This window comes from Aphanomyces astaci (genome assembly GCF_000520075.1).
Source record: "Aphanomyces astaci strain APO3 unplaced genomic scaffold supercont1.18, whole genome shotgun sequence".
Taxonomy (NCBI): Eukaryota; Oomycota; class Saprolegniomycetes; order Saprolegniales; family Verrucalvaceae; genus Aphanomyces; species Aphanomyces astaci.
Genome location: NW_009798281.1, coordinates 460,738 through 488,002, shown reverse-complemented (window position 1 = coordinate 488,002; position 27,265 = coordinate 460,738). Strand labels below are relative to the sequence as shown.

The 27,265-nt window shown below is 49.6% G+C and overlaps 12 protein-coding genes across 14 annotated transcripts; 5 read left to right on the top strand and 7 right to left on the bottom strand.

Annotated features, from left to right (window-relative positions):
- Positions 1-53: 53 nt before the first annotated feature.
- On the bottom strand, positions 54-964 carry H257_08304 (hypothetical protein). The gene has a single exon (XM_009834133.1). It carries the CDS (start codon positions 871-873, stop codon positions 79-81), a length of 795 nt encoding a protein of 264 aa, XP_009832435.1. The 5' UTR covers positions 874-964; the 3' UTR covers positions 54-78.
- Position 965: 1 nt separating this feature from the next.
- On the top strand, positions 966-1,280 carry H257_08303 (hypothetical protein; the record flags this gene model as incomplete). The annotated part of the gene is made up of 1 exon (XM_009834132.1): positions 966-1,280. The coding sequence occupies exon 1, from the start codon at positions 1,035-1,037 to the stop codon at positions 1,278-1,280; it is 246 nt and encodes an 81-aa protein (XP_009832434.1). The 5' UTR covers positions 966-1,034.
- Positions 1,281-1,456: 176 nt separating this feature from the next.
- H257_08302 (hypothetical protein) lies at positions 1,457-3,405 on the bottom strand. The gene is made up of 4 exons (XM_009834131.1): positions 1,988-3,405; positions 1,827-1,913; positions 1,665-1,757; positions 1,457-1,615 (listed from the first exon to the last, which is right to left on the bottom strand). The coding sequence occupies exons 1-4, from the start codon at positions 3,188-3,190 to the stop codon at positions 1,538-1,540; spliced, it is 1,461 nt and encodes a 486-aa protein (XP_009832433.1). The 5' UTR covers positions 3,191-3,405; the 3' UTR covers positions 1,457-1,537.
- Positions 3,406-3,854: 449 nt separating this feature from the next.
- H257_08301 (hypothetical protein) lies at positions 3,855-5,898 on the top strand (the record flags this gene model as incomplete). Its single annotated transcript, XM_009834130.1, has 4 exons — positions 3,855-3,924; positions 3,978-4,639; positions 5,015-5,489; positions 5,552-5,898. The coding sequence occupies 4 exons, from the start codon at positions 3,855-3,857 to the stop codon at positions 5,896-5,898; spliced, it is 1,554 nt and encodes a 517-aa protein (XP_009832432.1).
- Positions 5,899-6,063: 165 nt separating this feature from the next.
- Positions 6,064-6,823, top strand: H257_08300 (hypothetical protein; the record flags this gene model as incomplete). The annotated part of the gene is made up of 5 exons (XM_009834129.1): positions 6,064-6,185; positions 6,236-6,327; positions 6,430-6,505; positions 6,571-6,727; positions 6,785-6,823. 5 exons carry the CDS (start codon positions 6,064-6,066, stop codon positions 6,821-6,823), a joined length of 486 nt encoding a protein of 161 aa, XP_009832431.1.
- Positions 6,824-6,921: 98 nt separating this feature from the next.
- H257_08299 (hypothetical protein) lies at positions 6,922-7,919 on the bottom strand. Its single transcript, XM_009834128.1, has 2 exons — positions 7,166-7,919; positions 6,922-7,104 (listed from the first exon to the last, which is right to left on the bottom strand). Exon 1 carries the CDS (start codon positions 7,827-7,829, stop codon positions 7,167-7,169), a length of 663 nt encoding a protein of 220 aa, XP_009832430.1. The 5' UTR covers positions 7,830-7,919; the 3' UTR covers positions 6,922-7,104; position 7,166.
- Positions 7,920-9,629: 1,710 nt separating this feature from the next.
- H257_08298 lies at positions 9,630-12,222 on the bottom strand. 2 transcript variants are annotated; one of them, XM_009834126.1, is made up of 3 exons: positions 11,348-12,222; positions 10,492-10,718; positions 9,630-10,067 (listed from the first exon to the last, which is right to left on the bottom strand). In XM_009834126.1, the coding sequence occupies exons 1-3, from the start codon at positions 12,179-12,181 to the stop codon at positions 9,752-9,754; spliced, it is 1,377 nt and encodes a 458-aa protein (XP_009832428.1). In that variant the 5' UTR covers positions 12,182-12,222; the 3' UTR covers positions 9,630-9,751. The 2 variants fall into 2 exon arrangements, with proteins under 2 accessions (XP_009832428.1, XP_009832429.1); XM_009834127.1 differs by having other exon boundaries at positions 9,630-10,718.
- A 594-nt stretch (positions 12,223-12,816) lies between these two features.
- H257_08297 (hypothetical protein) lies at positions 12,817-13,809 on the bottom strand. Its single transcript, XM_009834125.1, has one exon. It carries the CDS (start codon positions 13,757-13,759, stop codon positions 12,887-12,889), a length of 873 nt encoding a protein of 290 aa, XP_009832427.1. The 5' UTR covers positions 13,760-13,809; the 3' UTR covers positions 12,817-12,886.
- Position 13,810: 1 nt separating this feature from the next.
- Positions 13,811-14,767, top strand: H257_08296. 2 transcript variants are annotated; one of them, XM_009834123.1, is made up of 2 exons: positions 13,811-13,971; positions 14,033-14,767. In XM_009834123.1, exons 1-2 carry the CDS (start codon positions 13,818-13,820, stop codon positions 14,701-14,703), a joined length of 825 nt encoding a protein of 274 aa, XP_009832425.1. In that variant the 5' UTR covers positions 13,811-13,817; the 3' UTR covers positions 14,704-14,767. The 2 variants fall into 2 exon arrangements, with proteins under 2 accessions (XP_009832425.1, XP_009832426.1); XM_009834124.1 differs by having other exon boundaries at positions 13,819-14,767.
- Positions 14,768-15,442: 675 nt separating this feature from the next.
- H257_08295 (hypothetical protein) lies at positions 15,443-18,471 on the bottom strand. The gene is made up of 4 exons (XM_009834122.1): positions 17,892-18,471; positions 17,733-17,838; positions 16,622-17,030; positions 15,443-15,837 (listed from the first exon to the last, which is right to left on the bottom strand). The coding sequence occupies exons 1-4, from the start codon at positions 18,435-18,437 to the stop codon at positions 15,552-15,554; spliced, it is 1,347 nt and encodes a 448-aa protein (XP_009832424.1). The 5' UTR covers positions 18,438-18,471; the 3' UTR covers positions 15,443-15,551.
- A 1,531-nt stretch (positions 18,472-20,002) lies between these two features.
- H257_08294 (hypothetical protein) lies at positions 20,003-23,858 on the top strand. The gene is made up of 5 exons (XM_009834121.1): positions 20,003-20,616; positions 20,681-20,968; positions 21,019-21,193; positions 21,308-21,495; positions 22,433-23,858. The coding sequence occupies exons 1-5, from the start codon at positions 20,032-20,034 to the stop codon at positions 23,600-23,602; spliced, it is 2,406 nt and encodes an 801-aa protein (XP_009832423.1). The 5' UTR covers positions 20,003-20,031; the 3' UTR covers positions 23,603-23,858.
- H257_08293 (hypothetical protein) lies at positions 23,858-24,901 on the bottom strand (the record flags this gene model as incomplete). Its single annotated transcript, XM_009834120.1, has 6 exons — positions 23,858-23,917; positions 23,976-24,151; positions 24,217-24,297; positions 24,347-24,533; positions 24,590-24,727; positions 24,782-24,901. The coding sequence occupies 6 exons, from the start codon at positions 24,899-24,901 to the stop codon at positions 23,858-23,860; spliced, it is 762 nt and encodes a 253-aa protein (XP_009832422.1).
- Between the last annotated feature and the right edge of the window lie 2,364 nt (positions 24,902-27,265).

The window sequence follows — 27,265 nt, the reverse complement described above, 5'->3', positions numbered from 1 at the left end:
ACGTTTGTAGGATAGTTGTCTTCTGTGGCCTACGGCTACAAACTTCTCGTATACACGTGCAAGATTTATTATTTGTCGTTACTTGACCTCGATCGTCCGAGGGGAGCCGTGAGGGGAGGCCAGGTGGTGCTCGTAGGTGGCCATCGTGGCATCCCGACGTCCTCCATCGTAATGGTGATCTTGGTCCCCCAACACTCGGCAGCCGTACATCGTCGCCGCCATCGCGAGAAATAGCACGACAAACGTCGCAAGCTCGAGGTAATACGGTGCCCCGAAGGCCAAACCCGACGGGGCCTGGATCGACCACAAGATAAACGCTGCAATCGAACTCACAAACGCAAACCCCGTGAACACGGTGGCAAATACCAACAGGTACCACTTGGGCCGATAGTACCCTGCATAGTAGAATCCTGCCAAGAAGGCCAGCGCAATTGCACTGAGCCCTGGCACTAACGCCGCCAAGATGAGGCTGGCCCAGCCGAGACTGCCGCATGAATGTTCGATGTACATGCGCGTGGTGCGGGCGTCCGGGGTGAGCGCCACCAAGTTGCGAAACGTGTGGCCGTTTCGATCCAGCGAGCACACGCTCTCCGTGGCTTCGACGAAAGACGTTTGGTTGACCACAATGCCATCCGACGCAGAGTGAAATGGAAAACACTTGGTTACGATGGATGGGGGAGGGGGGGAGGCGGTGATGTCGGTCGAGTTCAGGGGCGCGCGGGCCACGTCAACGCAAAAGCCCCACACGCCCGTGGTGAAGCTCGTGTCATGCGACGTCCACGAGTACGACCACGACGACACCGAGACAGCCACGATAGATAGCACAATCGCTGCAAAGAGGAGCCAAACGGCAATGCTAGGGGCCGAGCACATTGGGAAAATGATGCAAGCACTAGTTGGGGGCGAAACACACGAGCGACCGTTGAGTGAGCAGAATATTTATTCTTCGTATCGTTGTGATGGCAAGTGACTCGCCCGTTGTACGAAATGGCACATGTCACAGCTGTAGTTTCCAAGTAACCAAGGAAGACGACATGTCGGCGGCATCGGAAAAGCTGCGCTATCCAAATCAAAGCTTGGGAAAGGACACAGAGGAGGGATCCCAGAAGGGGGTGGCGGTTCCACGAACGATCCCCTCAGCGGTGCTTCAAAGCCAAGTCGCCAATTTAAAAGCCAAGTACGGGGCCGCTGCGAACGAGGACGATGACGAGAACCCAAACGAAGAGAACCAAGACCCAGAGAATTCTTTTCGAACGACGCGCGGCCACGGAGTAAATTAGACTGGCGACGCAAGGAATAAGGCTAAAGCTACTGAATAGCCTCCGATGCAAGAGCAAAGGCCGAGCCCCCCCGGCCACATACATGTAATGCATGAATACATTGAAAGACGACCTAATATTCAGTATGGGAGGCCATTGCAAGGGGGTCGGAAGCAAGCAAAACACCACACACCCCAACTGTTAATTCCTCCCTCAACAGGTGTCAAGTCAAGCCCAAAACGACGTGAGGCGTTAATATCACTAGTATTTAACACGGATTACAATAGGTTGGACGGAAGTGTGGCATCGCAGAGCGTGGCCTTTTCGGCTTGCGACCCCACAAGAGTATACAATCGCTACGCATAAAGCCATGAGCCCATTGAAATACACGGAGCAGAAACGTACGTCAAAGTATCGCGGCGCGCGTGTCGGCCACAACACATACACAAGCACGGCTTGCGTGGCAAGGTCAATCGACACTGTCACCGACTCGACAATCTACAAGCGACACCAACCAACCATTCAACTCCCAGTTGTTTTCACTTCAACCACATGTCCATTCGGTACCTTTTCACGCACCCACGGCGACAGCACCGACGCCACCGTCACAATCACTGGCAGCGACAGAATGTACACTGTGAAGAGTACGCCCATCTACATCGCAACGCCGACCTCCTCATTTAGCCCCCAAACGTTTTAGAAAGGACCCCTTCAGGGTGCGACTTTACCTGAAGAAAGAAGCTGCGCTTGGCGATGTCGTCTTCCTTGGCGCGGGTGGCCACCAAGTGCTGGACAAACCACGCGTACACGATGATCTGTAGCGAGCAAATCGCGAGCCCCGGCACAGAATCGTACATGTATAAGGTGGACGCGGGATCGACGTAGCCGAGGTACCACACGGCCAGACTCAGGTACAGCACGCTATACGTGAGCATGACCGTGGTGAGCCATGTGCGGCCGTGGAGAGCAATCGCGTTGATCGTCCACCCCTTGGCGATTAACATGGCCAGGAGAAGCATGCCGACGCGGTTGATGACTTGAAAGATGCGCGCGAGGCAAAGCGGGAGCGGCGCGCCGATGCCGTTGAGTTCGAACGCGTAAAAGTGAAGCCCGAGGGACGAATTTGTGAGAAACGTGAGCACCACGAGCCCCGTCAAGAGCTGGACGATTGGGTGAAACGACTCTTGTGTGAGGCGGAGTTTGGACTGGAGCTGAATCAACACGAGCAAGCCAGACAACACGCCGGACACAGTGTACACGGTCGTGAGCCCTTCTTGGAACACGGGCACTTCGCTTCGGGTGACGGCTTGCACCATGTGGATCGAGTACCACGCGGTAAAGTAGTAGTGCTGAAAGTTGGCCGGGGTCAGCGACTGCAGCGTCGGGACGTACGAGTCGCCCCCAGGCACGCACTTGGCCAGCGCCACGTACCAGAACCGGGGCCGCAAGTGTTCGCGGATCGTGTAGTTGAGCGAGAACGTCTGGGACGCGTCCGACGCGCGGGGGACGTCGAACACGGCCTTGGTGTGTTCGTCGGCGAGTTTGCAGGTGCAGTCGCAGCTCGGATCGGTGGAAATGAACGCCCAAAACGCGTCCTCGTCGTCGTAGATGGCCAGCTTGACGCCGTCGTCCGGGGTCCGAATGTGCGCGGTGATCTCGCCCACGACGTGGCTGTAGTTGGCGTCCCATGTGAAGCAAAACTTGCCGAGGAACGAAAACTCGCGCCCGATCTCAAACCCGGCAAACACACTGGCGTGCGCAGCTGGCATCCACGTGGCTACGACGAAAAAGAGAAGCAGCATGGGATAATAGGAAGACCCATGGCGGGGCGATGCAAGAGATCCGTGCATGGGACCGGATAGATGCAAAGTGAAGTGGCCCGCGTTCGTTCTGCCTCCACACCAACTTTTCTTCGAATATAGAACGGACATCGGATAAAACGCACGAAGGCGAACGCGCTGGAAGGAAATCTGCACTGCCAAGTCACGTGGGCTTCACGCTATTACTGTAGCGTTCGATGGGCAACCACAGAGTTATAGCCACCATCATGCAGCAAGAGTGGAAGGTTTCCATAGTGCTCTGAAGGTGATGGCTCTTTCACGTTGGGAACCTTGCTGCACTATCTTGTACATTGGGCTGCTTCGAGCAATCGTGTTGTTTGGTGGTATATATACGTAGGATTGTACTAGTAATAGTCACTTGGGCGAGAAAGGGTGCATAGGTTGGGAGCCGAGGACTCGACCCAACTACAAGTGTAGCCCATATCGATCCCCAGTGTCGACGGAAGGTACGAGTAACTTGCGTGGCGTATTGAGTTGAGCTTATCATCATACGCGTACAATGGTGAGCACCATCATTGTGATCAAGGGGGGGGCTAAGTACGGTCGCAATGTCCATCTCATGTTGAACCAGAGGCCTAACAATGCTATCGTTTGTTACACGCGTGGCGGCTCTTCGTCCTCGAGGGTGAAACGTTTTCTTTATCCGGACGGAAGCCTTGGATACAAAATCCAAGTGAACATAATCTGGGCATCGTCTACTATTCGCGGTTGTATCCGGATATATCGCTAGAAATTCCACCATTTTGAAGACACCATGCCGAAGCAGGGACCGGTCGACATTATCGACGTCCATCACATGGGCGGCGGAAACAACAGCGTTGGAGGTAGAAACAATTATATGGGCGAAGCTACACAGGAGTCTAAGAGGATGATGTAGGGGACGATGAGCTGCGTATGGCGGCGCGCGCTGGCCTGATCTTGCTCGAGAAGAACGCGGCGTTGGAAGTGAACGTAGAACTCCTATCCACCGAACTACGTCGGTACGAAGTGCAACACCGCGAACTGCAGATGGAGGTGCAATCCCTGCGCGATCAACACAAGGCGGCGGTGCTGGAAGTCCAAGCGGCGCACAAGGAGGTCAAGGTGCTGCAGTCCTCGCATCGCAAGGAACGTGCGGCGTGGCACAGTTCGGAAGAGGCGTCGCAGCAGCAGCTCCGATCCCTCGCGTCCGAGTTGCGTGCGCAGCAACAACTGCATCAAAACTCATCGTCCACGACCCCACTACCACACGAGTCCCAAAACAACGCCGACTTCGCCAAGCCCTCGTCGTCAGATGACGATCCCTTGTCCGAAGACCCTCGTGTGACCCTTCTGCAGACCGAAAACGACCTCCTCCAGACGCATCTGAGCCAGGTGCTGCTCGAGCTAAGCCAGCTCCAAGTGACGTGGTCTCAGTCGAGTTATGCCAGCAACCAGCGCATCCAGGCCCTTGAGCACGATCTCCACAAGTTGACGCGGGAAAATAAACTGCTGAAAGACGAGCAAGCAGAGGAGCGAGAGCTCATCGATAGCCTCCGGACTATATGCCACACGTACAAGGTAAGCCATGTTCTAGACCTTTCGTGATTTCGAGTGATTTATCTGTAATTTCGAGTGATTTATCTGTAATTTCGAGTGATTTATCTGTAATTTCGAGTGATTTATCTGTAAGTTTGAGTGAATTCCCTGTAAATGTGAGCGAATTCCCTATAAGTTTGAGTGAATTCCCTGTAAATGTGAGCGAATTAACTGTAAGTGTGACTTTAGAATCGGCCTCTCGGTTGGTGGATTTCCCCAACTTTTGGAGAAATACGTTGAGAAAGGTCGTAGTTTCGAGGTTTTATTCATGATATATATATATATATATATGGATTTCAACACATTTCAAGGACAACATCACCATATTCCAAGGTTAATCTGTGGATTATTGCGCAGAAAATCGCCGACGCACGCCCGTTTGCCGCATCTACGTGCTTGGACGAGAACAACCAAGAGTGCCATGACACAGATCAAGGCGAAAGCCTGGGCTCGAGCAGCTCGGAGGCGACGGACGCGGTCGAGTCGTCCATGCATGAAGACGTGATGCACATGAACACGGCGTTGGAACGTCGGGTACGGGAGCTGGAAGCGCTAGTGGCCACGTCGACGTCCACCGTGTCGGAGGAGCATGCGGTGTACATGGAGGAACAGCTGATGGGGACGAGGGAAGCGTTGAAGCACACGAAACAGCAGTGGGTTGCGGCCGTCGCGGCGAAGAAGGAAGCACTAGCCTGCACCGCTGCGGCGCACGAAGAGTTGGCGCGAATGCAGGAAGTGTTCGAGAGCATGCAAAAAGGGGCGACGAAGCAGCACGACGAGGACGAGCACGTTGACTGGATGGATGATACCGTTGTGCACCCGGCGCCTCCAGGTTGGATTGCCGCCGTGTCGCTGTGGATGCTAATGATGTCCTGGCTATGGATGGCGTCGCAGGCGACCTCGATTCCCCTCTGATCGGGTGCTTGCTGCAGCACTGGACGAGCGACACGGAGCGGTGGGCCGTGTTGCTCCGGTGGCTGCAAAGCGCGATCCACGGTCGCCCCACTCACGGAAGCGTGCGTCTGGATCGGTTATCGAGTGAAGTTAGTGCTGGCTTTGTCCAGCTGTTGGTGCCGGTGCTGCGAGAGGAGCATGGGGTGCATGTGAAGGTGCGGCGACGCACGTCGTCCCACGTACTTACTGACCTGGTGCTTTCCGTGGAAGCGAATCAACCCATAGAGGGAGGCCTTCCTGGCGAGGTGGGGTCATGTTCGTCGAGCGTGTTGCATCTGGTGTCGTAAGCGCGACGTGTCGGCGATTATTAGCAAATTTTGAATGATAAAACAAATATTTAAATGGATGCAATCAATTTAGGCTTCGTGTTTGTATACCAGGCTGTGAAAGTATTTAAAGAACGAGAAATGGTCATTATTTTGACACTTTGGAAAGCTCCACGTCACCACACGATGAGGTTCCAGATGAAGGTGCTCCTCATGATTGTCTTGCTGGCAGTCGTGGCATGGGCAGAAGACTTGTACGAGATCCTCGGCGCCAGCTCTGGCGCGACGTCCCAGGACCTCAAGCGCATGTACGTCCTTCCTTGCTTGTGCATCATGTGAGATAATGGTCACGGGGTAGTTACCGAAAGCTGTCGCTCAAGTACCATCCCGACAAGGTCGCATCCGAGGAGCGAGATTCTGCCCAAGCCAAGTTCCTTAAGATTGCCAATGGTACGTGCGATAGGATGCGGGAAGGAAGAATGCATGCTTCGTCGATACATCCCCGACGACAATGAGATGCAGATGTGACCTCGTGACATGTCGTGTCTGTAGCCTACCGCGTGTTGTCGGATCCGGCTCGCCGTGAAAAGTACGATCTCTACGGCATCGCCGACGACAAAGGCTTCAAGTATGTCAAGCGCCCGTGTCCATCATGATGTTGCTGATGTCCTCATGAATCGAAACATGGCGTAGGAACTTTGACGAAGCGTTCAAGCATGCCCGCGATAGCGTCGAAGACACTCCTTTGAACTGGATCATCTTGATCATCATTGTCAGTGCGAGCGTCGGCCCGATCCTCTACTTCAAGTTCAAGGCCAAGCCCAAAGCTGTCAACAACGCGCGCCGCGAGGTATGATCGATCACATGGCGTCGTGGATGGAGATGTCATGGTGTGGCCAACACGTAGGCGCTGGCGGCCAAGAAGAAGTCACCCAAGGACAATTAGCCAGATTGGGCGAATATTTGACGTGTTTTTCAGAAATTTCCGTCGATTTCGATTGAATTTTTTTGCCAATTGAGTTGCAAATAAAGTGGAAATCCATGGAAGTTTCAGCGGGTTGGCATCAATTATAGGCAGGCCCAGATGATGATGTCCATCCTGGACATGACATGAGCTACAGTCATCGATATATATATATATATATATAGCCGAGTACTACTGTAACGAGTAGCACTTGGGAAACTTGTGTACGAAGATGGTGCATCGCGTAACCTCGGCGAACAACCCTTACGTTATGAATAAAGTCTTGTCAGGTTGCAACATGCCAGTGTTGGGTACCAGTAATACCTTAGCTTTGGAATGATGTGATGGGAACTAACATGCTGGTGCGGGCGAAGCGTCCTTGCACTCGTTGTCTTCGAATCCCCGCGGCCCGTGTCTTCTTCTTGTCAAGTATGGAAGTCGCATGATCGGTTGTTGGAAGAGTCGTCTGGCGAAGTCGCTTCTGTCGCCACCGCGCCACGCGCTGCTCCCGCGACAACTCAACACGATTGCGCGTCGACTTGATAAGTGGCGACATGGCGCGAAGTCGAGGAATGCGACTGTCAATGCATAATGGTAGAGCATGCATCAGGTGTAGAGCCGATGTGGAAGAGGGGACGTCTTGCTGGAGTTGTTGAGCTGATTGGACTTGACGAGTCGACCACACATCGGGCGTGGCCCCTCGTTGATGGGCAGGGCGGGGGGTCATCGCGGATGACGTACGGTGCATTTCTGCGGCCGCGCCTAGCAAACGCAATGCGTACCACGCACAGCGGTCGTTGTCCCCATCACTTTCGTTGGGGTTGCGCGTCTCGTCACACGGATCGCCTTTGCGATGTTTCAGCATGTGTGAAAGCGACGGAAGAAGACTGGGGGTGGCACACAGGGGGATATCCACGCGGCGGCGTTTCAGGCCAGGAAGCATCGCATGTAGTTGCGGGGGAGAGTCCATCGTCAGCACATGCGTCATGATCGATGAAGAGGCACTACGAGGGCAATTCACGACTGAGAATCACCATATTATGTCGAAGAAAAAGGCGGTGCCAAACCTTCCAGTAAAGTATTTTGTTTCTACAATTCCAATTCGTCTATAACTACCGTAGGGTTATTTATCCCAATAGAGAAGTCGACATATTTAAATAACCCTCAGTATTGTAATAATAATTTTTTGATAGGGGAGTCAATATGAAGTACGACCGATACAGTACGTTTACAGTTTGAAATTGGGGTTACAAGCATGAATTCATCCCAGATAACACAATTACTAGCACACATCTACATGAATCATCCACGCCCACAGAATCCTCATCACAGCATGTAAGTTAAGTTAGCAGTAAATAGCAATTTTATTGGTTGCTATGACGACAACCCTCCTTGAGTTGTTCGATTCAATATATCGAGAAAATCCCATTCCGTAAAGTATCAAACGAACAAGTGTTCTCACTGCTATGGGGAACGTTCCGAGAACATCACAATTTTGACATCGATTGTGATTGGCTCATTCGTTGGTATCATTACGAGTGCGCCAACGCGTGGCTAGCTGACATTCCACATGATGAAGAAGGCCATCTAGATGATATCTTTGGTCAGTTTGGCGTGGACTGGACGATGCCACCTATCGACTCCCGTGAGGCGTCGTCACTAGGAGTAGCAATCATACCTGCCGTCGTGCGGCACGACGACGGTAGTACCTCCGCGAGACAACACAACGCATGGAGTGGGAAACAGCTCGCTTGCAGAGTTAACGATAGATGGCGTGTCCGAGTGGCATCGATCTCCCACCGTCATGGAAGCAAGTCGCGTATGGCGAGCCCTTCTTCTCGGGAACATCCAGCTGAAACGCTCGCTGGAAGAGCAGTTGGGCATGGCTAAAGCCATCCACGCCATGTTGAAGCAGCCGGTCGTCGTCCCATCCTCCGATGTCAACACTGTCCTATTCGATCTCCACGCGGCTCCACGACATACCTCAACCAGAGGTAGTCACCCAATTCTTGCCCCACCACGACAGCATCTATCCATCGCCTCCGTCGGTTCCTGTTTCCGCTCGCGGCGGCAGTGGCACCCCTCGCTCCACGCTACATATGACACCACCATCACTTTACCGACTTGACATCAACTATTACGTAGTTACTTGCGTACGCAGCTACCAACCACTATAGGGTACATCCGAGTACCGATGGTACTTATTTCTGGCGTCGACGTCTGCCTTGTATTTGGAGCCTGCACTAACTGCCAACGTGTTCACCCAATAACTAGTTCATCGACATACTGTAAGTCCCACGTAAGGGGCGTTGTTGGAAGCAGGCTGCGATCGTAAACGACCCCACGTGTCCGTTCAGAAATGACCACGAAGTTACTGGCCGCGTCCAATCCATGGTACAGTATAGTACTCGAAGTACTCCATGAGTACTACAGTCTGTAGTACCTACATAAGTACTACTAACGTTAGTACTGAATGTAGAAAGTACCGAATGGTAGTGTACGACAATGTCATTGGGTGTCGTGTGTACTCGTTCGTCGTGGAGCACTTTCCACCAGCTGACGATGGACGGGAATATGCTGGCTGGCGCGCATCTACTTGCAAACGAAGCCCTTGTACTAGTACTAGTAGTATGTAGCCCCTGTGTACTCGAAACACCCCTTTAATATGTAAGTGAATATATAACACATTGCCGCTTCGACCCTGATTGTCCTATACTAGTACTACTAGTATTAATACATGGTACGATTCAAAATAGTTGTCTACCACGAGCAAGTAACACCAGCTGAAGGTGGCAAAAGGGATCGAATCCACATCATCATATCGCCTCGTATATTATATATACACCCAAGAAGCACCCTTCTTGATATGATCGATCCCATCTTCTCCCGACGTTACAGAGTCATTTTCACTTACACGGCGGGTGCAGGCATGGATGACTGGTGCGTTGCTTTGAGCAACTTTGTCGCCAACTCCATCGTTTTGAACTCGTTGCACTGGGCCATGCCAATGAACGACCGCATAAAGTACTCGGACATGACGCCCACGTCCGTCGATGCCGCCTTGTCGTCTACCTGGACCCGTGCGCTGTCGTCATAACACGAAGGAATGTGCAATGACTTCATCATTTCGTCCAGGGCGACCACTTTGCCCGCGCGCATCGGCGCCAGCCGCTCCACATAAGACTTGACATGGCACGCGTTGTCTCCGTCTGCTTCAATCACCATCCTACGCAGCATTGCATCGTCGCGACCAAATAGTCAGATTTCGTATGGTTATATATATTCTAAAACTGGCGCGACTTCGAGAATGGAATCAAATCGATACGAACCAAATCAATCGACACAAAAACATTCACGAGAGCACAAGGATTTATTAGCCAATCGGATTGCAGGAAACCCTCAACAATTTTAATTAGTGACTTGAATTCGTTACATGACACTCTTTTTACATACAAACTTCAGTACAAATAATCTCGATACATAATTTGGCAATGATTCGGCTCAAAAGTTTGGAGAGCACAAGGATTTATTAGCCAATCAGATTGCAGAAAACCCTCATCAATTTTCGAATAATTCATGTATGTGACTTCAATTCGTTACACGACACTCTTTTTACATACAAACTTCAGTACAAAGCATGTCATCAATACCATCCATTTTGGTTGGACACCAAATGCGTCGGGTCCCGAGGGTGTAGCTCGTCCTCGAGGATACTCTTCCACAGAATCACGACGCGGGACGGCTCAATGTACCGCCGACACAGCGGCGAACACACGATCGTGGCTCGGCTCTTGCCAAAGAACGGGCATCCTGCTTCCCCGGTTTTGCACACCTTGCGTGAAATGTATCGCGTGTTGGCGTCCACCACCTCTACTGCCTACGCAAGCCACCATCATTGAATACAAAGTCTCTTGTGGAGACACGATATTTACAGTATGTATTATTGTATCCAAAGGTAACAAAAAAAATACCTCTTCAGGAATGTTTTTATTTTTACATATATATATTTTTTAAATATCGTGAAGTATATAATATTGCCAAAGTAGGGAAACAAACAGTGTATGCAGCAAAAGCCGACTGATACACACGACCATCACAACAGGTCAAAATGCACAAGCAGCAAGTAATATATATCCAGAAAGTATGAAATATCTGCTGTCTTATCCATGCACATGTAGTGACATCCTCTCTTTCAATGTATGGATCAACAATGAAAAAAAGAATATGCCACTGGAGGCGGCGTTTTTTTCGTTTGAAAATAAAACTGAAAATTCCACCAATATGCATCGAAAATACTACAAAAATCTTCAAAATTGGCTCAATGTTTTCCAAAGTGCACCAATATATATATATATATATATATATAGGCACACAATCGCTCGGAAAAGGTGCTAAACACAAAATAGGAAAAGCACCAATATATATATATATATATATATATACAGGCACCCAGCTCGGAAAACGATGACAAAGATAAACGATGATACGAGACGTGCAAGTCCTTACTTCGGTGTCGGGGGTGTTGTCATTGTCGACAGACGCGAGGAAGCGCCAGGAAGCTTCGGCGTACACTTGATATGGGAACGGCATCTTGACGGCGCGAGCCATGTCAAAGCTCATGGCGTTCGAGTGCTGGTTCTGGTAGCTCATCTTGACGTGCTTGACTTCGTGCGTGGCATCGTAGAGGGCGCTGCGGACCAGCACGCCGTTGAGCGCGTCGTAATGACGTTCCATCATGCACCGGATCGAGTGCTCGCGGCTTTCCTTGGTCAGCCCCAGCTTGCTGAGCTTCCACTCTTCGTTCTCAAACTCGGCGGACGACGTGAGCTTGGGCTTCTTGCGCACGAGGGTCTCCAGCGCCTGGGCGAATTTGATCTGGTCTTCGAGGGCGCGTTTGAGTTTGGCGTTCTCTTGGTTCGCGCGTTGGCGTTCGAGAAACTGGGATCGCGCCAGTTGCTCCCATTGGGATCCGTGCTCCCCCTCCACAGCCTTGACCTTCTTCAGCATGTCCAACTGCGACTCCATGCGCGTGACGACGTCTCGAAGCAAGTTCAGCTCGTCCTTTTGCCGCGTGCGATGTTTCTTGGACGCTTTCGCCAACTGCAGCTTGCGCTTGAGTTCCTGGGGCACAAACGACGATTTGCGCTCGTTCAAGTCCACGGACGACGCGTCATCAGTCGCCGAGTTCTCGGTCACGTCGTCGTCGTCGTCAAGCTGCGGGGTATCGTCATCCAAGAGCCCTTCCAGGTCGATATAGATCTCGGTCGGCGATGGATCTACGTCCATCGGACCGGAATCAATGAGGAACTGCAGCAACGCATCTTCTTCCACGGCGTTCATATTGGTTGCCCTCAAAAACGCAGTCTGTGCCCGCCGCCAAGCGACAAATTTGAGTAAAACGCGTTTCAACCATGAACGCGTTTTATGGCAGAGAAACCTGCTTACAACACGTTTAACTCTTTCTAGTGGGTTTACCTTCACGCGTTAAATACTATTTAATCCGATCGCTGATTGGTTAAAAATTAGCAACAATGTTCCAGAACAATTGTTGACAAAACACGCTCGTAACTACTCCAATCTCGGACACTTTGGACTTCATCGGCTGGCAAAGGGCACACACACGACGTTCAGCTTATCAACCTGACGGATGGTGAACTGCTCCTATCAGTTAAGATTGGCCTTCCCATTAGTTGATGCGGTGATAGTTTCGGAAATGCAATTCTCCATCGAGCCAAATCCTGACTTGCTTGCTGCTATCATACCGACATAACGTTCGTTATACTAGTACAATAGTATCCTTTCGTCATAACTAGTACACAACAGATTCCAACAAACACTTCATTTTATAAATGCTATCGCGATATTTGTCACCTTTCGTACTTTTAGACCAATGAACAACCGATCCTATCGATATGAAGGAAAAAGAGCCAATCCACGATGACCACGGTGCATCCTGCCAAAACCAGAGTCTACCAATGATGGTCGTGTTTCGATTACCCCATCCTCGCATCCTTCGTAATCCGACTAGGTATTAATACTTCTTACTCATGCTATGACCGACGGATCCCAGCAGAACTTGACAGGTCCGACGCGGTCAACGATGGCGTTGATGGAGGCCATGTGTTCATCCGAGAGTGTCACCTGCCGAGTCGCGTCCCAGTTCTCCTGGATGCGGGCCTTCGAGCTGGCCTTGGGTATGACAACCCACCCGTGGGAATGACCCCATGCCAGCAGCACTTGCGCGACGGTCGCAGGAGCGCCGACCTGTCGCGCTACATGCGCCAACTCAGGGTATGCCACGTCATCAAGCAGAGATCCTTCGCCCAAACTGGAATACGCCGCCATGACCATGTGTCGTCGGCGGCAATACCCCACTAGTTCGTGGGTCTCTGCTGTCCACTGCAACGGGTGAAACTCCACTTGGTTTACGTGGATAGGAAAGTGGTCGAGGCCGACAAAATGCGCCCTTAGGAAGTTGGACACACCCACTGCCTTCAACGTACCAGCATTGAAGGCTTCCGTGAGAGCTTGCATACTGCCGACCCGATTCGGGAGCTGCAGTGGGCTGTCTGCTTTCTTCCCTTGCGTTCCAGGCCAATGCAGTAGCATCAGGTCAATGTAATCGAGGCCTAGATCCCGCAGACTTCCTTGTATTGCTTCCACCGTTTTGGCATACCCCATGTGCTTTGGGGAGACCTTGGTCGTCACGAAAAGCTCTGGCCGTGTCAAAATGTTCTCGTCAATAGCACGACGGATTGCGCGGCCCACGGCTACTTCGTTGCGATACACTGCAGCCGTATCAATGTGGCGATATCCCACGCACAACGCATCGTACACGACTCGTTCTGCGTCATCTCCACGCAACCTGTAGGTTCCAATCGCTACGTCCGGAATGTCTGCGCCAGTCGCCAACTTCATGTCAAGATGGTGAGTTATCCGGATATTATTCCCGGATAACGTTGTGAAACACTGCGCCATGAAGTTGATCCAAAAGCTGCTCGAGAAGCATGGCATCGAGCAAGTTGTGCGGTCCGTGGTGCAAGCTAGGAGAAGTCCACCGGAGCCCATCCGCGTCCTCGGCTTGGACATCAACACCAACAGCACGGGTTTTGTCGTGTTGAATGAATTGGGTTAGGACTGCACCAAACAAACGTTGTCATTCTTCTCCGTGCCCACCCTTGGATGTGTTAGGGGGCATCGAGTCCAGCGGCCACATCTGCACCAAACATCTTCAAAGCGACGGCCAGATCCTCGACATTGGCATCGAGATAGCTGCTCGAATGAGCCAAGTGCACAACCATGAGCTGTCCACAACTCCGTTGGTGGCGTGGGAAGTCGGGATCGAGGACTTTCTACGCACGTTCTCCCCTGGTCAGTTCAAGACCAAGGGATTGTTTCAACTCGCGCAGCTGAATGGATTGGTGTCGTACTGTGCGCTCACGACGTTTGGTGTGGCGCCCATCCACGTCCATCCGACGGCCGCGCGTCATTTCTTCGCGCTCAAAGTGCCGCCGGGGGTCCCCAAGAAGAAGGACGAGATCAAGCGAGTGGTGCTGGCCCATGCCATCGCCAGCGAACCCGCGCTGCACCTACCCCACATGACGATCCCGGCGCAATTCGACGTAGCCGACGCATACGTCGTGGCATCTTACACGTACTGGCGGCGCGTTGTGGACACGGTCATCGCAACCTCCCATCCGCTGCAGTCGACATTGTGGCCAGACATGGAGAAGCAATTGGCCCGGCAGATCGCGTCCCGAAGCGCCAAAACCAAATCGTTTTCCAAACAGGCGTACTTGCAGCTCGTGTTTCGACAGGAAGTGGACATTTGGGTGCGTGACCACCGCACCACATGCTGCTAACGAGCTCGACTTGATAGACCGAACAACAATAGTGAACATAACGCATAGTATATACTTACTGCCAATTTCTATTGTACAATATATATATATATATATATATTCTTGTAATTTCAAATTATAAAAATAATATTTTGAAAACAGTACGAGGACCCAATGAGAGTCCACTTAATTCTCCATGAACGTCCCGTAAAAAATTCGATATCACGTCACTAGCCAGTCGAGACCAACTTACTACTTAATAACCTCATTTTGGACTATCGTTACTAGTACATGGTTTGTACCTACTTGTACACGCGGCTTGGCGACATTTTTTCCATATCAATACAAGTTTCTGTACGTGAGATGTATTACTAAATTTAGTACTCGAAAACTGGTTCAACGTAATGGTAGTCTGTAGTATGTACTGTATAGGTAGGTAGGTACATAGTACGTACGTACTGTATGTAGTAGATAGGTACCTACGACAGGTACAAGTAGTAAGTACGAAACATACAGTACTGGTACGTATGGCCAAACTTGAGGTCAAGGTACTTGGCAGAGTACCGTTACAGTAGTATTACTAGTCCATGCCTCTACTAGTCCATGCCTAGCACTGCAAGTGTACACATCCAGCTCCTGGAACTTCTTTGGAATGACGGCTTCATCATGATACCCCGTGTATCTCTTGTCCTTCAAACGTGTACTAGTATACTACTACTAGTATACTACTACTAGTATCTGACCCCCACGATTTCAACGACCCAACACGAACGACTTACGTTGTATATTCATTCCTTCGCGTCTTCTATTTCTACACCTAGTACTACTACAACGACTACGACGACTACTAGTAGTAGTAGTAGTACGTACTACAGATCGGGGTTGGCGAGCATAAAGTCGTTTTGGTACGTGAGTTTGCGCACGGCAATGTCGATGGCTTTTTCAAACGCGACTTCGACATTTCGAAACGAATTCACGATAAAGTCAGTCACGTATTCGGTCGTGCGCTTCTCGAGGCTGATGTTGGGCATGATGAACTGGAACACATCCGTGAGGTGGATGAGCTTGCCGGCGCGGGACGGCGAGTGCCGCTGCACAAACAGTTTGAACCGCGACGTCGTGGCCGGGCACTTGGCGTCGCCTTCGATCACAATCCTATCGAGTCAAACTCAGACCCCCAACTCTGAAACGCAAGCAAACAACAAACCCAACACGCGAGGTCGACTCAACTCCAGACATTTGCACACATATACACGACGCAGTCCCATTCTTCACAGCCAAGTATTGTGGTTTTTCAGTAATCAAATTTGCCTATTTGGGGGGATTGATGAAATCGCCAATTAATCGAGCAAACGAGTATGATTGGCTATAAAGAATGAAGGGGGTTGCAATTTGATTGGATAAGAAGATTGATTCAGTAGTATTGCAGTCACAAAGATACCTCTTCAACTTGGTTTTATATGAAATTTCAAAGGTCCGGCGATTGTTCGGCGGATAATTCAACCAACCGCCAACAAAGGAGGAAATTTGGAGTTGAACAAACCACAATACCGACATCATACAAGTTAGACTCAACTCAGATTTGGTCGAACGACCCAAATGTCAGACGATGGAGCAATCAATACAAGCAAAATAGGCAAGTTTGGGTCAAAGGACAATGTAATTGTCCAGGTATTCAATTCGAAATTGGAGTGTTTGGGTGCTCCATCGACTGAATGAGAAGACTAACCAAATCGGCCGTTAATCGATGCTCGACCAATCAAAACCCAGGTCACGAATCAAGTAGCCAATCAAATCATCCACTCACAGACCAATGCAACATGTGACTTCAAAATCAGTATGGACGATCTTTACTAAAGTCTGTACAAAGAAAATCGATAGGTTTGGCAAAGAATTAGCACAAAAGTCCAAAGGTTTGGCGGATCCAACGACACTATACCATCCACTTTGATGCACGCGCAAGACGCTATCGTCGAGGGGGTAGCACTCGTCTTCCAAAATCGACTTCCACACAATGCACACGCGGTTCTCTTCAAAGTACCGCCGGTACAAGTACCGCGCCGAGAGCGGGCCCGACGCATTTGCGACGCCATTCCGCGGCGTGTACTTCAAGTACGCTGTGTTGGGGTCGATCATGTCGATGATCTCGTAGTCGTCGCCCCACTTGGCCGACGTTTCGTTGCCCAGCGACACATTCCATGCCGCCTCGGCGAGGATCGGGTACGGCACGTCCATGGTCACGCAGCGCACGGACTCGCTGATGAGCATCTTGGTGATGTCTGAGCATACGTTGACCTTGTGGATGTCTACTTCGGTTGTGTCGAGCAGTCCGCATTGGAGAAACACTCCTAATGACATGTATGAGAGATAGGCCTATGGAATACGAACGACCAAATACACAGTTGGAATGGATGATGGAGGTTCACAGTAGTACAGTGTGATGTTCGTGTGCCGGTATGAGCTACCTGCACAGCATACTATCCATATATGTACCATGGCAGCAGTAGTATCCAAATACACGCTAGGTCATCCCGATCCTTAACATATATATATATATATATATTTCTTTGAAAACTATATAGTATTGTGTGTTGTACTCAAAATTTCCTCCGTTGGCGGTTGGTTGAATCAACCGCCGAACAATCGCCGGACCTTTGAAATTTCATATAAAACAAAGAGGTATCTTTGGGACTGCAATACTACATAATCAATCTTTTTAGCCAATCAAATTGCAATCTTCATTTCTTTGTAGCCAATCATACTCGTTTGCTCGATCAGTTGCGATTTCATCAATATTCCCCAAAATTGGCAAATTTGATTACTGAAAAGCACGATACGGTACAGTACATGAAATAATAGTACTAGTAGGAAAGAATACACTCATAGTACATTGATATAGTCCCAGTAATACTATTGATACGGAATAGAATAAATAAATAATAATAGACGACCGATTAGCATCAACACAATGATGAGGCTGCACATACATTCGTCCAATATTTTGTCAGTTCCCACAGGGTATACCATGACTAACTTGGGCGACAACGCACCTGTGAGTAGTTGGCGCTGCCGCGTGAGCAGGGCGTTGATGCCGTGGAGGCGGCATGTCTTGTCCGCGACGAGCCGCAGGGCCTTCCACTCGTCGTTCTCAAACACCTACAACGGCGACGCGTTAGAAGGAGGACGGATGCGATGCATGTGGATCGTACTGCAAGGCGAGGTTTCTTTGCGAGCAGCGTCTGCAATGTGTCGATGAACTCGCTTTGTTCCGACACCTTCTTGCGCAGCTTTTCGTTCTCGATGGATGACTCTTGTCGATGGGACGCCAGATCTCGTGCGATGTTCTCCCACGACGAAGCAAATGTGGCGTCGATGGCTTTCATTTTCGTGAGAAAGTCCAGCTGGTCCTCGAGTTGCTGCACCTGTGCTTTCAGGTCCAAGTGCTCGCCCTGTCGTTTCCGAATGTGTTTCTTGTACGCTTCGCGCTTGGCACGTTTGCGCGCCGTATCCCGATCGAGTTCCTCCACGCCATTCCCGTCGCTTTCACCCGACGACGACGCAGCCGAGGAACCCCGTTTGGTCGCCACTACAGTCGGCGTTCGAAGCATCGTTCCATCCATCTTCGTCGGGGTCGAGGAGCGCACCTCGTCCGGAATCGTACCTAGCCCCACAACCTCCTTCGGATCTTCCATCATGAAGAACGAGTGATCCAGCGACGAAGCATCATCCATCAAGAACGCGTCCACGAACGACATCTTCTCACGTACTTGAGAATATGTTGCAGTTGGGAAAACCAGCGAATGCAAATAAATCATACGGATAACAACGCTTATCCGGATGTCGTGGCCGAAGTGTTCAACCACAGGATGACGTGAAGCTTATCGATAACAGCGGTGCCATGAAGCAGACATGAGCAAGGATATTCCCATGTTCAACGCGACCAGTCGCTTGGCGCGATGAATGCTGCTTGCCACCACAAAGAATACACATTGGGCTTTCATAGACTCCTTACCTTCAAAACCCCCAAACTATACGACTAAGTACGTCGAAGTAGTAGTACCTTTAATGGGGAATTCTGGGGTACCTTACAACAGCCAATCAGGACGTCTGAACTTAGGATTTGTTGCACAAATAAGTACAGTGGTGGTATTTTTAATTATACAGTAGCACCTGCAGCGCATGTCAGCTTGGGGTTAAGGCATCTCAGTAGTTAGCGATAGCTAACCGCTGTGATGCGCTTTACCCCGGGAATGACATTAGTATACTTCGAAATATCCGTGCCGACTGGGGGTAGGACGAAGTCCCAGGTTACAAGGATTTTTTTGTATATGTGTGCGGGGTCTTATCTAAGGAATTCATTCCCCCACTAACAGGTTGGGAGTTTTAAATTTCATACTACGTAGTACCTAGTTGTGCCGGGGGTGTTGGACTTGCATGTAATATCACTCCTATGTATTCACGACAATAAATGGCATCATATCATGGAGCAATATTATGCATAAATATGCGCGGTACACTTGTTTATACTATGCATGATTATGATCTAACTTCTAGTACATACCTTCTTTCGACGGTCGTGGAAATTCTGGTTCTAGATCACGACTTCAAACTATACTAGGGTTTGTATCATGGCATAGCATGCAGCACAAATGGCATTACCACGCAAACAAATGTGCACACTTACTTTACCCAATCAGTACAACCGTAAATGCACACATATTCGAGTGTACTAGTAGTACAGCCAGACACAAAACGAGAAGTCGACGTGCTTGACAACATTATCGTGGTTGAACGGTACCCTATGTACTTATGTAGCCAGATGAATTGTGCAGCTCATCGAAGCCAGACTCGTCTGGGTTCTCGATGCTGACGACATCGGAACGACCACCGTTTGGATTGCAGGAACTGCAAGACCAAGCTCTAAACTTGAAATCGTAAAGTGACCCTCCACTGGACACAAAAGATGTCCCATGAAATGGATATTATGACCAAAACATAGCAAGTTGAAATATCGTCAAGTTACTTAAATATATACAATCGCAATGATCTTGGTGTTTGTATATTCGCCACTGAATTCAATACGTGAGAAAAGGATCACATCCGGATAATATATCTTGTTGGTAATAAGTCGGCCCCAAAACATCCGGATAATACCCCATGTTGGAAACGGTTGGGCTCCAAGATTGGCTCGCCGTTAAAGTGGTTCGTCCATCGTACATCATACATTGAATACATACACCAAGTATACAATGGTACGTACATTATACATTCAATGTACGTACGAAGACGCGTTCTGCGCACCAACCTGGCAAATTCCGAACCGCCGAGGAAACGATCAACCATCGCAACATGGCGGATAGCGGCGTGGAAACAAACGTCACGGTGGACGTCCAGCCGTCTCTGACGATCAAGACGTCCGTGACCATCTATTTTACCATCTTCGCCATTGCATGGATCATCTTCCTGTACTTGCAAAAGCGCAAGCCGACGATCTACGCATGCCGCAATGAGAGCACCGAGACCGCGTCTGTCGCAGTAGACACGGGCACCATGTTTGGATGGATCAAGCCTACGTGGACGACCAGCGACGAAGTGCTGTTTGAGTTCTGTGGTCTGGACACGCTCATCTTCCTGCGCGTACTAGCTCTCGGACGGAAACTCGCGCTCTTTGGCGTGTTGCTGAGTGCCGCGTTGTTTCCCCTCTATGCCACGGGCACAAACCCCGACGAAGCCGCCGGTCGTCGCAAGGAAATCGATCCCTTGGAGCGCATCACCATGTCCAACTTGAGTAACGGTGAGCCGCGGCTGTGGGCGTCCGTGGCTGCGATGTACTTCATGACGTTCTACGCCATGTACTTGTTCCGTACCGAATATCGGTACTACGTGAAGCGTCGCCATCAATTCCTTAGTCGCGACGACCCCCAGCAGTATACCGTACGTTGCTCGGTTATCACCGCATTTTGGCCGTTTTCCTGAGGTTTTACTCGTTTTTTGGTAGATTTTGATCAACGACTTGCCGATGAGCCTGCGCACCCCGCATACGCTCAAGTACTACATGGACTACTTGTTTCCGCAAGATGTCCAAGGCGTGACCGTGGCCGTTGAGTGCGCAGACTTGGAGAAGTCCGTGGCGAAGCGCGAGAGGACGCGCAACTCGTTGGAGCATGCGATGGCTGTGTCGGCGCAGACTGGCACACGTCCGACGTATCGGCCCAAGAAGGAATTGCAAAAAGAGTATGACGCGATCGATTATTTCACGGAAAAATTGTCCAAATTGAACAGAAAGGTGCGTCGAATTTCCCTTTTTTTACGTTTTTTCATTAGAATGTGGTGTAGGTGTACGAAAAGTACCAGTTTTTGGTGGAAAAGCAACAAGAATTGGAAGCCGAGTGCATTGCCACGGGCGTGGACAAGGCTGCCTTTGCGTCGGCGGCGCCCGTGTCATCTGTCGACGACGAAAGCAGCAGCCAAATTGCGCTGAACGAAGCGCTGCACCGCCATATTAAAGATGGTATGCCCCTGCGCCATGTGTGCAAAGAATGTATTTTCCTTAAACTGTTATTTTTCCAAATATTTTCACGTTTTTTCGTCGTTTTTTCAATATGTTGACGTGCTGGGTTTGTAGGCATCACGCGCAGCTCGGCATTTGTGAGTTTTACGTCGCTACAGACGGCGCAAACGGCCCAGCAGATTTTGCAGACGGAAAACCCCCTGGAAATGGAAATCGTGGCGGCGCCGCAGCCCGATGACATTGTGTGGGAAAACATTGGCCGGTCCAAGCAAGAAAAGGATTCCTGGCGCTTGATCTCGACGGTATATATATATATATATATGGCAAAGTGTGTGTTTGGTTATATTGTGCTTTCGAGTGAAATTTCGTGTTGTGGTTTCTCGTTGGAATTTAAATCGATTTGATTGGCTACCTCAGATGAGCTCAAAATTATTAGCCAATCAAAACCTTGTCAATGAAATTCAACCGATCAGATCGATTGTGGATCGGTTTGGTCGGCGCGATTCGATTGCACCCCTTTCCCAAATTTGTATCAAATCGACAATAATATACTGTGTTCAATTTTTATGTTATTTTTGAAGTTTATGATGGATTGGCCGTTCCAGTAGTGTGTTGAGTGTTGGTTGTGTGTGTTTATCTATCATTGTTTCTATGGAATCCTTGGTTTCTATGTATGAAGTGTTGAATCATATATTCGCTGGTAAATGACCAAAACTGCGTATTATTACAATAGGAAACGATTGACATGATTTAAAAAAATATATATTTAAAAGAAGGGGATGCATTGTTTTGTAACGAACATTGTATTTTTCCAAGGTCGACCCTGTTGATTCACAGGAAGCGATCAAATTGATGTTTTATTTATTTTAATAAAATATGGATTGATAGTGTGCATTCGAGTGAAATTTCGTGGTGTGATTTCTCGTTGGAATTTAAATCGATTTGATTGGCTACTTCAGAATAACTCAACATTATTAGCCAATCAAAACCTTCTCAATGAAATTCAACCAATCAGATCGATTGTGGATCGGTTTGGTCGACGCGAAATTCGATTGCATCCCCAAATTTGTATATCAAATCGATAATATTTTAAATGGATTTGTGTGTAAGCGATGTGTTATTGGTCTCGTACCCTCGGATCACGAGCTAATGTATGTGGTGAATATTAATACCCCAAGTATATCTGAAACCCTTATACACGACAAGTGCTATATCTAGCGCTGACGACGTATTTTGTAGGCGATTTCCACCGCTGTGATTCTCTTTTGGACGATCCCGACGGCGGCGGTGGTTGCGTTTTCGACGGTGGAGAACCTGCAGCTCAACTACCCCGGGCTCAAGTCATTTTTTGAAAAGTACCCGTGGATGATTCAAGTGTTCAAGCAGATCAGTCCATTGGGGCTGGCCGTCATGACGGCACTGGCGCCCATGATCATGACGTACCTAAGCAAGCGCGAAGGCCACCCTAGCGGCGCGCAGGTCAAGGGGTCGACGTTTACCAAGCTCGTGTACTTTCAGACATTCCAAATCTTCTTTGTGTCTGTGATTGCGGGGTCGCTCATCGAGTCGCTGTCGAAAGTGCTGGACCAGCCGCAGCTGCTTGTCAAGATGCTCGGCACGTCCATTCCCGCCCAAGCGACCATGTTTATGTCTTACTTGATTGTCAAGATTGGCGTCGATCTCGACGTGGAACTGCTCCGTGTGATGCCGCTGATCCTGGGCTTTGTGTACAAGCTATTTGCGCCCAAAGTAACGGCCCGCGAGCGCTCGTCGCCGTGGTTTGGACTGCGTCCGGCGTCGTTTGCCGGTGATTTTGACACGGGGGGCGCTCTGCCCGACTATTTCCTGGCGCTGCTGCTTGTGGTGACGTTTTGTGCCATCGCGCCGCTGCTCAACTACTTTGCGCTGGTGTACTTTATCGTGGCCGAGCTCGTGTTTCGTCGCCAAGTGCTGTACGTGTACGATCCGTCGCCGCACTCGTCGGGCGTGTATTGGCCCCGTCTGCATACGTTTTTGGTGGGCGCGCTGCTGCTGTCCCAGGTGACGTTTCTCGGCATGATTTCGCTCAAGATTGCGCCGGGTCCCATCGCCGCCGCCACGGCGCTGCCGTTCGTGTCGGCCGTGTACTATTTGTACATTGAAGGCATCTTTCCGAGGTCGGCCAAGAACCTGCCGCTGTTTTCATGCGCCCGCCTCGACAAGCAACGCGCTGGCCACGTGTTTGCAAACCTCTCGGCCGCGTTTGTCCAGCCCGCGCTCACTGCGAGCGACCCGATCAAACCAGATTACAGCGAACTGGCTACCAACGTCCAAGACCACCCCCACACGTCGACCTCGAACGGCGACGAAGAAGACGGGTTAAGTCGCAGTACCGCCAAGGACAAGAGCATGAAGGGGTTTCACATTTAGTTAGCCAAGGGGGGGGGTTGGTTGGGGTGTGTTTGTTTTACGTGACGAGGACGGCAGCAGATAGAGGCTGGCTGGCCGTACGTACGTATTCTATGCGTTGAAATGAGAAGGAAGATTGCCAGGACGGCTCGTTTCCCCCACAATTTGTATAGACCCCGCACGCCGCCTCGGCCGCTGGTTGTTGATGTATATCATATACTAGTAGACTTGTACATAATATATACATATGGTAACCTGTTGAGGTTGGTCACGAGCCTATATGGTTGACAACACGTACCACGATGTGAGTTGGCGATAACTTGCCGAACCTCGGTCCTATACATGCAACAAAAAACAGCTAAGCCCTCGTCTACAACTACCCCTCTTAAAGTACTGTAGTGCAGCTGCTGGTGGAGGGGGTGGGCTGGCACACATAAGCTTGGTCGTGTTCGACTTGGCACATGACCATGGCGACGAACCGGTTGGCTTCAGCGAAGTGTCCTTGGAGCGTGTTCACAAAGATGCCTTCAGATGTGGTCGTATGAAACAGGCGAGTGTTGGATGTCATCTCTTCCGCCACCAAACACAAAGATCAGGTGTGTGTTGACCCTCCATTCGTTCATCTGACTAAGTACTTGCCATTTCGATGGGATTGTAGTAGTAAATCACCACCCGCATGTTGGACTCGACCACGCGTCGAAACATTTGCACCGTGCCTGGCCACATCAAGCATCTGCATCCGCTCTTTGCACAGGAAGGGGCGACCGTCGTCCGTCATTTGCATGTCGACATGGACAAAATCCTCATCCAATCTCACGGTAGGAAGCAACACGAAGGCCTCGTGCATGTTGTGGTTCATTTGCTGCGTGAGCCACTCCTTGCCCAGGTTTCGAGCACTCGGGTCGACCGCCAATGTCGCATTCTGCCACGCATCGCTGAGGGAAATGTGTGGCTACGTGCAGAAACGAAACGATCTCCTCACTCGCCTGCGTCAATGCGAAAACGCACCGGAATGTTCATCACGACAAAGCGTTGCAGGGCGCCTTCGTAAGGCACGATGGGCTTGTCTTTTGAACGCTGTGGTAGTGGAATACCAGGACAACGGACCAACGCTTGCTTCACGCGGCGCCATGGATGGCGACCTGCCTGTTTGAAGACCGACAAGTGTATCGACTAAAGGTGAACTCACTGTGCTTTGACAGTCGCCCCGTCAGCAATCCTCTTGCGGCGATACTCGCGCTGCTTCTCTCGAAAGTACTGACGCCAAGGGGGAATTTTGTCGGCAGCCTCGTACGTGGAGGCGCCTCCGTTGGATGACATGCTTGCCTCGAGTTCTGCTGATGCGTAAGAAGGTGCAATCTGACCTTCACGTCGAGACATTTTACGACTGTTTTACCGTACATATACTACGTAGTACTCCGGAGTACTGTAACGTTATATGTATAAGGTCGATGGCCTGTTTATGGTTCACGGGGGCATTACAGTACCTTGACTTAAGTGGAAAGCGAAGTCTAGTACTTATTCTTGGTTTGAGTTGTGGGCTGGCTGGCTTAGAGCATCTCCACCGCGCCCAGTAAATTGGCCAATCAGTAAACGCGAGCGGCATCTGGTTCAGTACTTTAATGACTTGTTAATGGAATTCGCAAGGTGAGCCAGGTGAGCCACCTTGCTCCTTTTTTATATCCAATCAGAGTCCATCACACCTTATTTCTTACACACGATTGGCTATAACACTGACAGAAGAGGTTACAATTTTGAACTTCGAATTTTGTAGCGCCTAGTGTGATGCTGCTCCAGAGAATTGTGCACTGATGAGTGCACTCGGACTATGTCCAATGTGGTTCTCCCCTTACAGCTAACATTATGTTGTATCAACCATGTGATCACACCAGCAGGGAGGTGTACGGCACCGACACGGACTGGATGGTGGAATGAGGGATGACCAATTTCATTGGGTTAGTAGGCAAGTGGTGAAATGAGACCTGCTAGAATTGACTGAGTCCTGAATACCACATCACAAGATCTTGCTCTCATACACAGCCTACAATTATCTCAAGGCTCCTTGCATCAACCACCATCACAGGAGTAGAATATATCGCAACAGGGCGTGATGAATCTACGCAGCGATTTTCGTGATTTCACCGCATCTGATTGGACATAATTGGACAATTTTGAATTCGCAAGGTGACCTGCCTTGCGAATTCCAAAAAGAGATAGACACATGAAAAATAAAAATAATTAATACAAACTTGAAGATATATTTAATTGAAATTATAAAAATTCAGAATTATTTATGGAATTCGCAAGGTGATCCACCTTGCGCTTCATACAAAATTGCCTATTTCACCTTGCTTTTTCTGGTTAATGACCAGCAAATATTCCAGTAAAAGTCTCGCTAATTTACTGGACTTTGGGTGGATTTGCTGGAGTCAGTATCCGCATAATATAGCCGGATACAATCAAAAGCCCCCAATCACTCGTTTTTATTGTCGAAAGAGGGTCATGTCGAACAAGGGAAGGAACTACCTTCCAGCTGAGCAAGAAACGTTGTGCCGCACGTGGTTGCATGTGTCGCTAGACCCTATCGTTGGGAATGACCAGAAGTCATCCACCTTCTACGAAAAAGTAGCCGCCGTGTTCAACGATAAGCATATGTATGACATAGTCCATAAGCATTCAAACATCATGTATAATGCATCGCGCAGAGCATGCACGCCTGGAAGCTTACAGATACACTGGGGTGACAACATCCAGAAACATGTTTCCCTCTTTTGTGGTGGTACAAAAAGGCGTTGCACAACCCTCCTGGAACCAACAACAATGATCACTTGAAGGTCGTGACGACCTTTACATCTTCATACGTAATGTCGGCATGCCTTTGAATAGACTGCAATTGAATTGTACAGGGTGCGTTAAAAAAAATCGACGTTCCGTTTGCATCACTGCTGGCTCATATTGAAGGATTTGAAGGACGCGCCAAAGTGGCAGGAGTCCTCCATGGGATCGTCCGATTGGATGCCTATCAAGCCATACAACGTGTCCCTCAACGAAAACCACGCTAATTATGCCGAGAGAGCAGTCGAGAATACAGTCAAGTCATCCACACTCTTGCCTCTATCAGGCCAAGGGGAAACAAAAAGGCGAAAGCTAAAAGCCAAGGTATTTGTTTATATTGTTTGTCTTATAATTAATAAAAATCGAATATTGAGTTATATAATTAAATGTAATAGACGAAGTTGGCATTTTCAAAGTTCAAGCCGATATGGTGAAAGCGATACATGAACGCAACGCCATTGCACGCGAGAATAGCCAACTCAAGATGTTCATGGTGCGCGTTGACCCCGACGACGCTGCTGCTTCAGCGTTCATAGCCGCGAAACGACGCTCAGCAATGTTGGACATCGAGTTAGAAATCGAAACCAAGCGGCAAAAAGTCATTGCACTTCGTCGGGCTAATGATGGTGCAGCCGGTACTTTAAGTACTCTAGCCCAAGAGCCGATTACCGGTGAATCAGATGACGAAGTTTAAATTGAAGGAGTACTTCAGGTTAATTCGTAAATCCAAATTTAACTATTGTGCTTTGCACTTGTTTTGGCGTCGGTTTTACGTTGTTAAAAGCGATGCACGTGAACTGTATCATCGTTACAAAGTTAAATAAAACACTAGTCTTTTGGACGTAACTA

Coding starts and splice junctions, on each gene's coding strand:
- H257_08304 (XM_009834133.1), bottom strand. CDS start 873: ATGTGCTCGGCCCCTAGCATTGCCGTTTGGCTCCTCTTTGCAGCGATT.
- H257_08302 (XM_009834131.1), bottom strand. CDS start 3,190: ATGTCCGTTCTATATTCGAAGAAAAGTTGGTGTGGAGGCAGAACGAAC. Junction 1,914..1,987: donor AGCGCAGCTTCTTTCTTCAG/GTAAAGTCGCAC, acceptor GTTGCGATGTAG/ATGGGCGTACTCTTCACAGT. Junction 1,758..1,826: donor CGCCGTGGGTGCGTGAAAAG/GTACCGAATGGA, acceptor TGTCGCTTGTAG/ATTGTCGAGTCGGTGACAGT.
- H257_08299 (XM_009834128.1), bottom strand. CDS start 7,829: ATGACGCATGTGCTGACGATGGACTCTCCCCCGCAACTACATGCGATG.
- H257_08298 (XM_009834126.1), bottom strand. CDS start 12,181: ATGAACGCCGTGGAAGAAGATGCGTTGCTGCAGTTCCTCATTGATTCC. Junction 10,719..11,347: donor ACAACACCCCCGACACCGAA/GTAAGGACTTGC, acceptor TGGCTTGCGTAG/GCAGTAGAGGTGGTGGACGC. Junction 10,068..10,491: donor GTGTCCAACCAAAATGGATG/GTATTGATGACA, acceptor AATGCTGCGTAG/GATGGTGATTGAAGCAGACG.
- H257_08297 (XM_009834125.1), bottom strand. CDS start 13,759: ATGAAGTTGGCGACTGGCGCAGACATTCCGGACGTAGCGATTGGAACC.
- H257_08296 (XM_009834123.1), top strand. CDS start 13,818: ATGAAGTTGATCCAAAAGCTGCTCGAGAAGCATGGCATCGAGCAAGTT. Junction 13,972..14,032: donor TGTCGTGTTGAATGAATTGG/GTTAGGACTGCA, acceptor TGGATGTGTTAG/GGGGCATCGAGTCCAGCGGC.
- H257_08295 (XM_009834122.1), bottom strand. CDS start 18,437: ATGTCGTTCGTGGACGCGTTCTTGATGGATGATGCTTCGTCGCTGGAT. Junction 17,839..17,891: donor CAAAGAAACCTCGCCTTGCA/GTACGATCCACA, acceptor TCGCCGTTGTAG/GTGTTTGAGAACGACGAGTG. Junction 15,838..16,621: donor CGCGTGCATCAAAGTGGATG/GTATAGTGTCGT, acceptor TTGACTCGATAG/GATTGTGATCGAAGGCGACG.
- H257_08294 (XM_009834121.1), top strand. CDS start 20,032: ATGGCGGATAGCGGCGTGGAAACAAACGTCACGGTGGACGTCCAGCCG. Junction 21,194..21,307: donor GCACCGCCATATTAAAGATG/GTATGCCCCTGC, acceptor CTGGGTTTGTAG/GCATCACGCGCAGCTCGGCA. Junction 21,496..22,432: donor CCTGGCGCTTGATCTCGACG/GTATATATATAT, acceptor CGTATTTTGTAG/GCGATTTCCACCGCTGTGAT.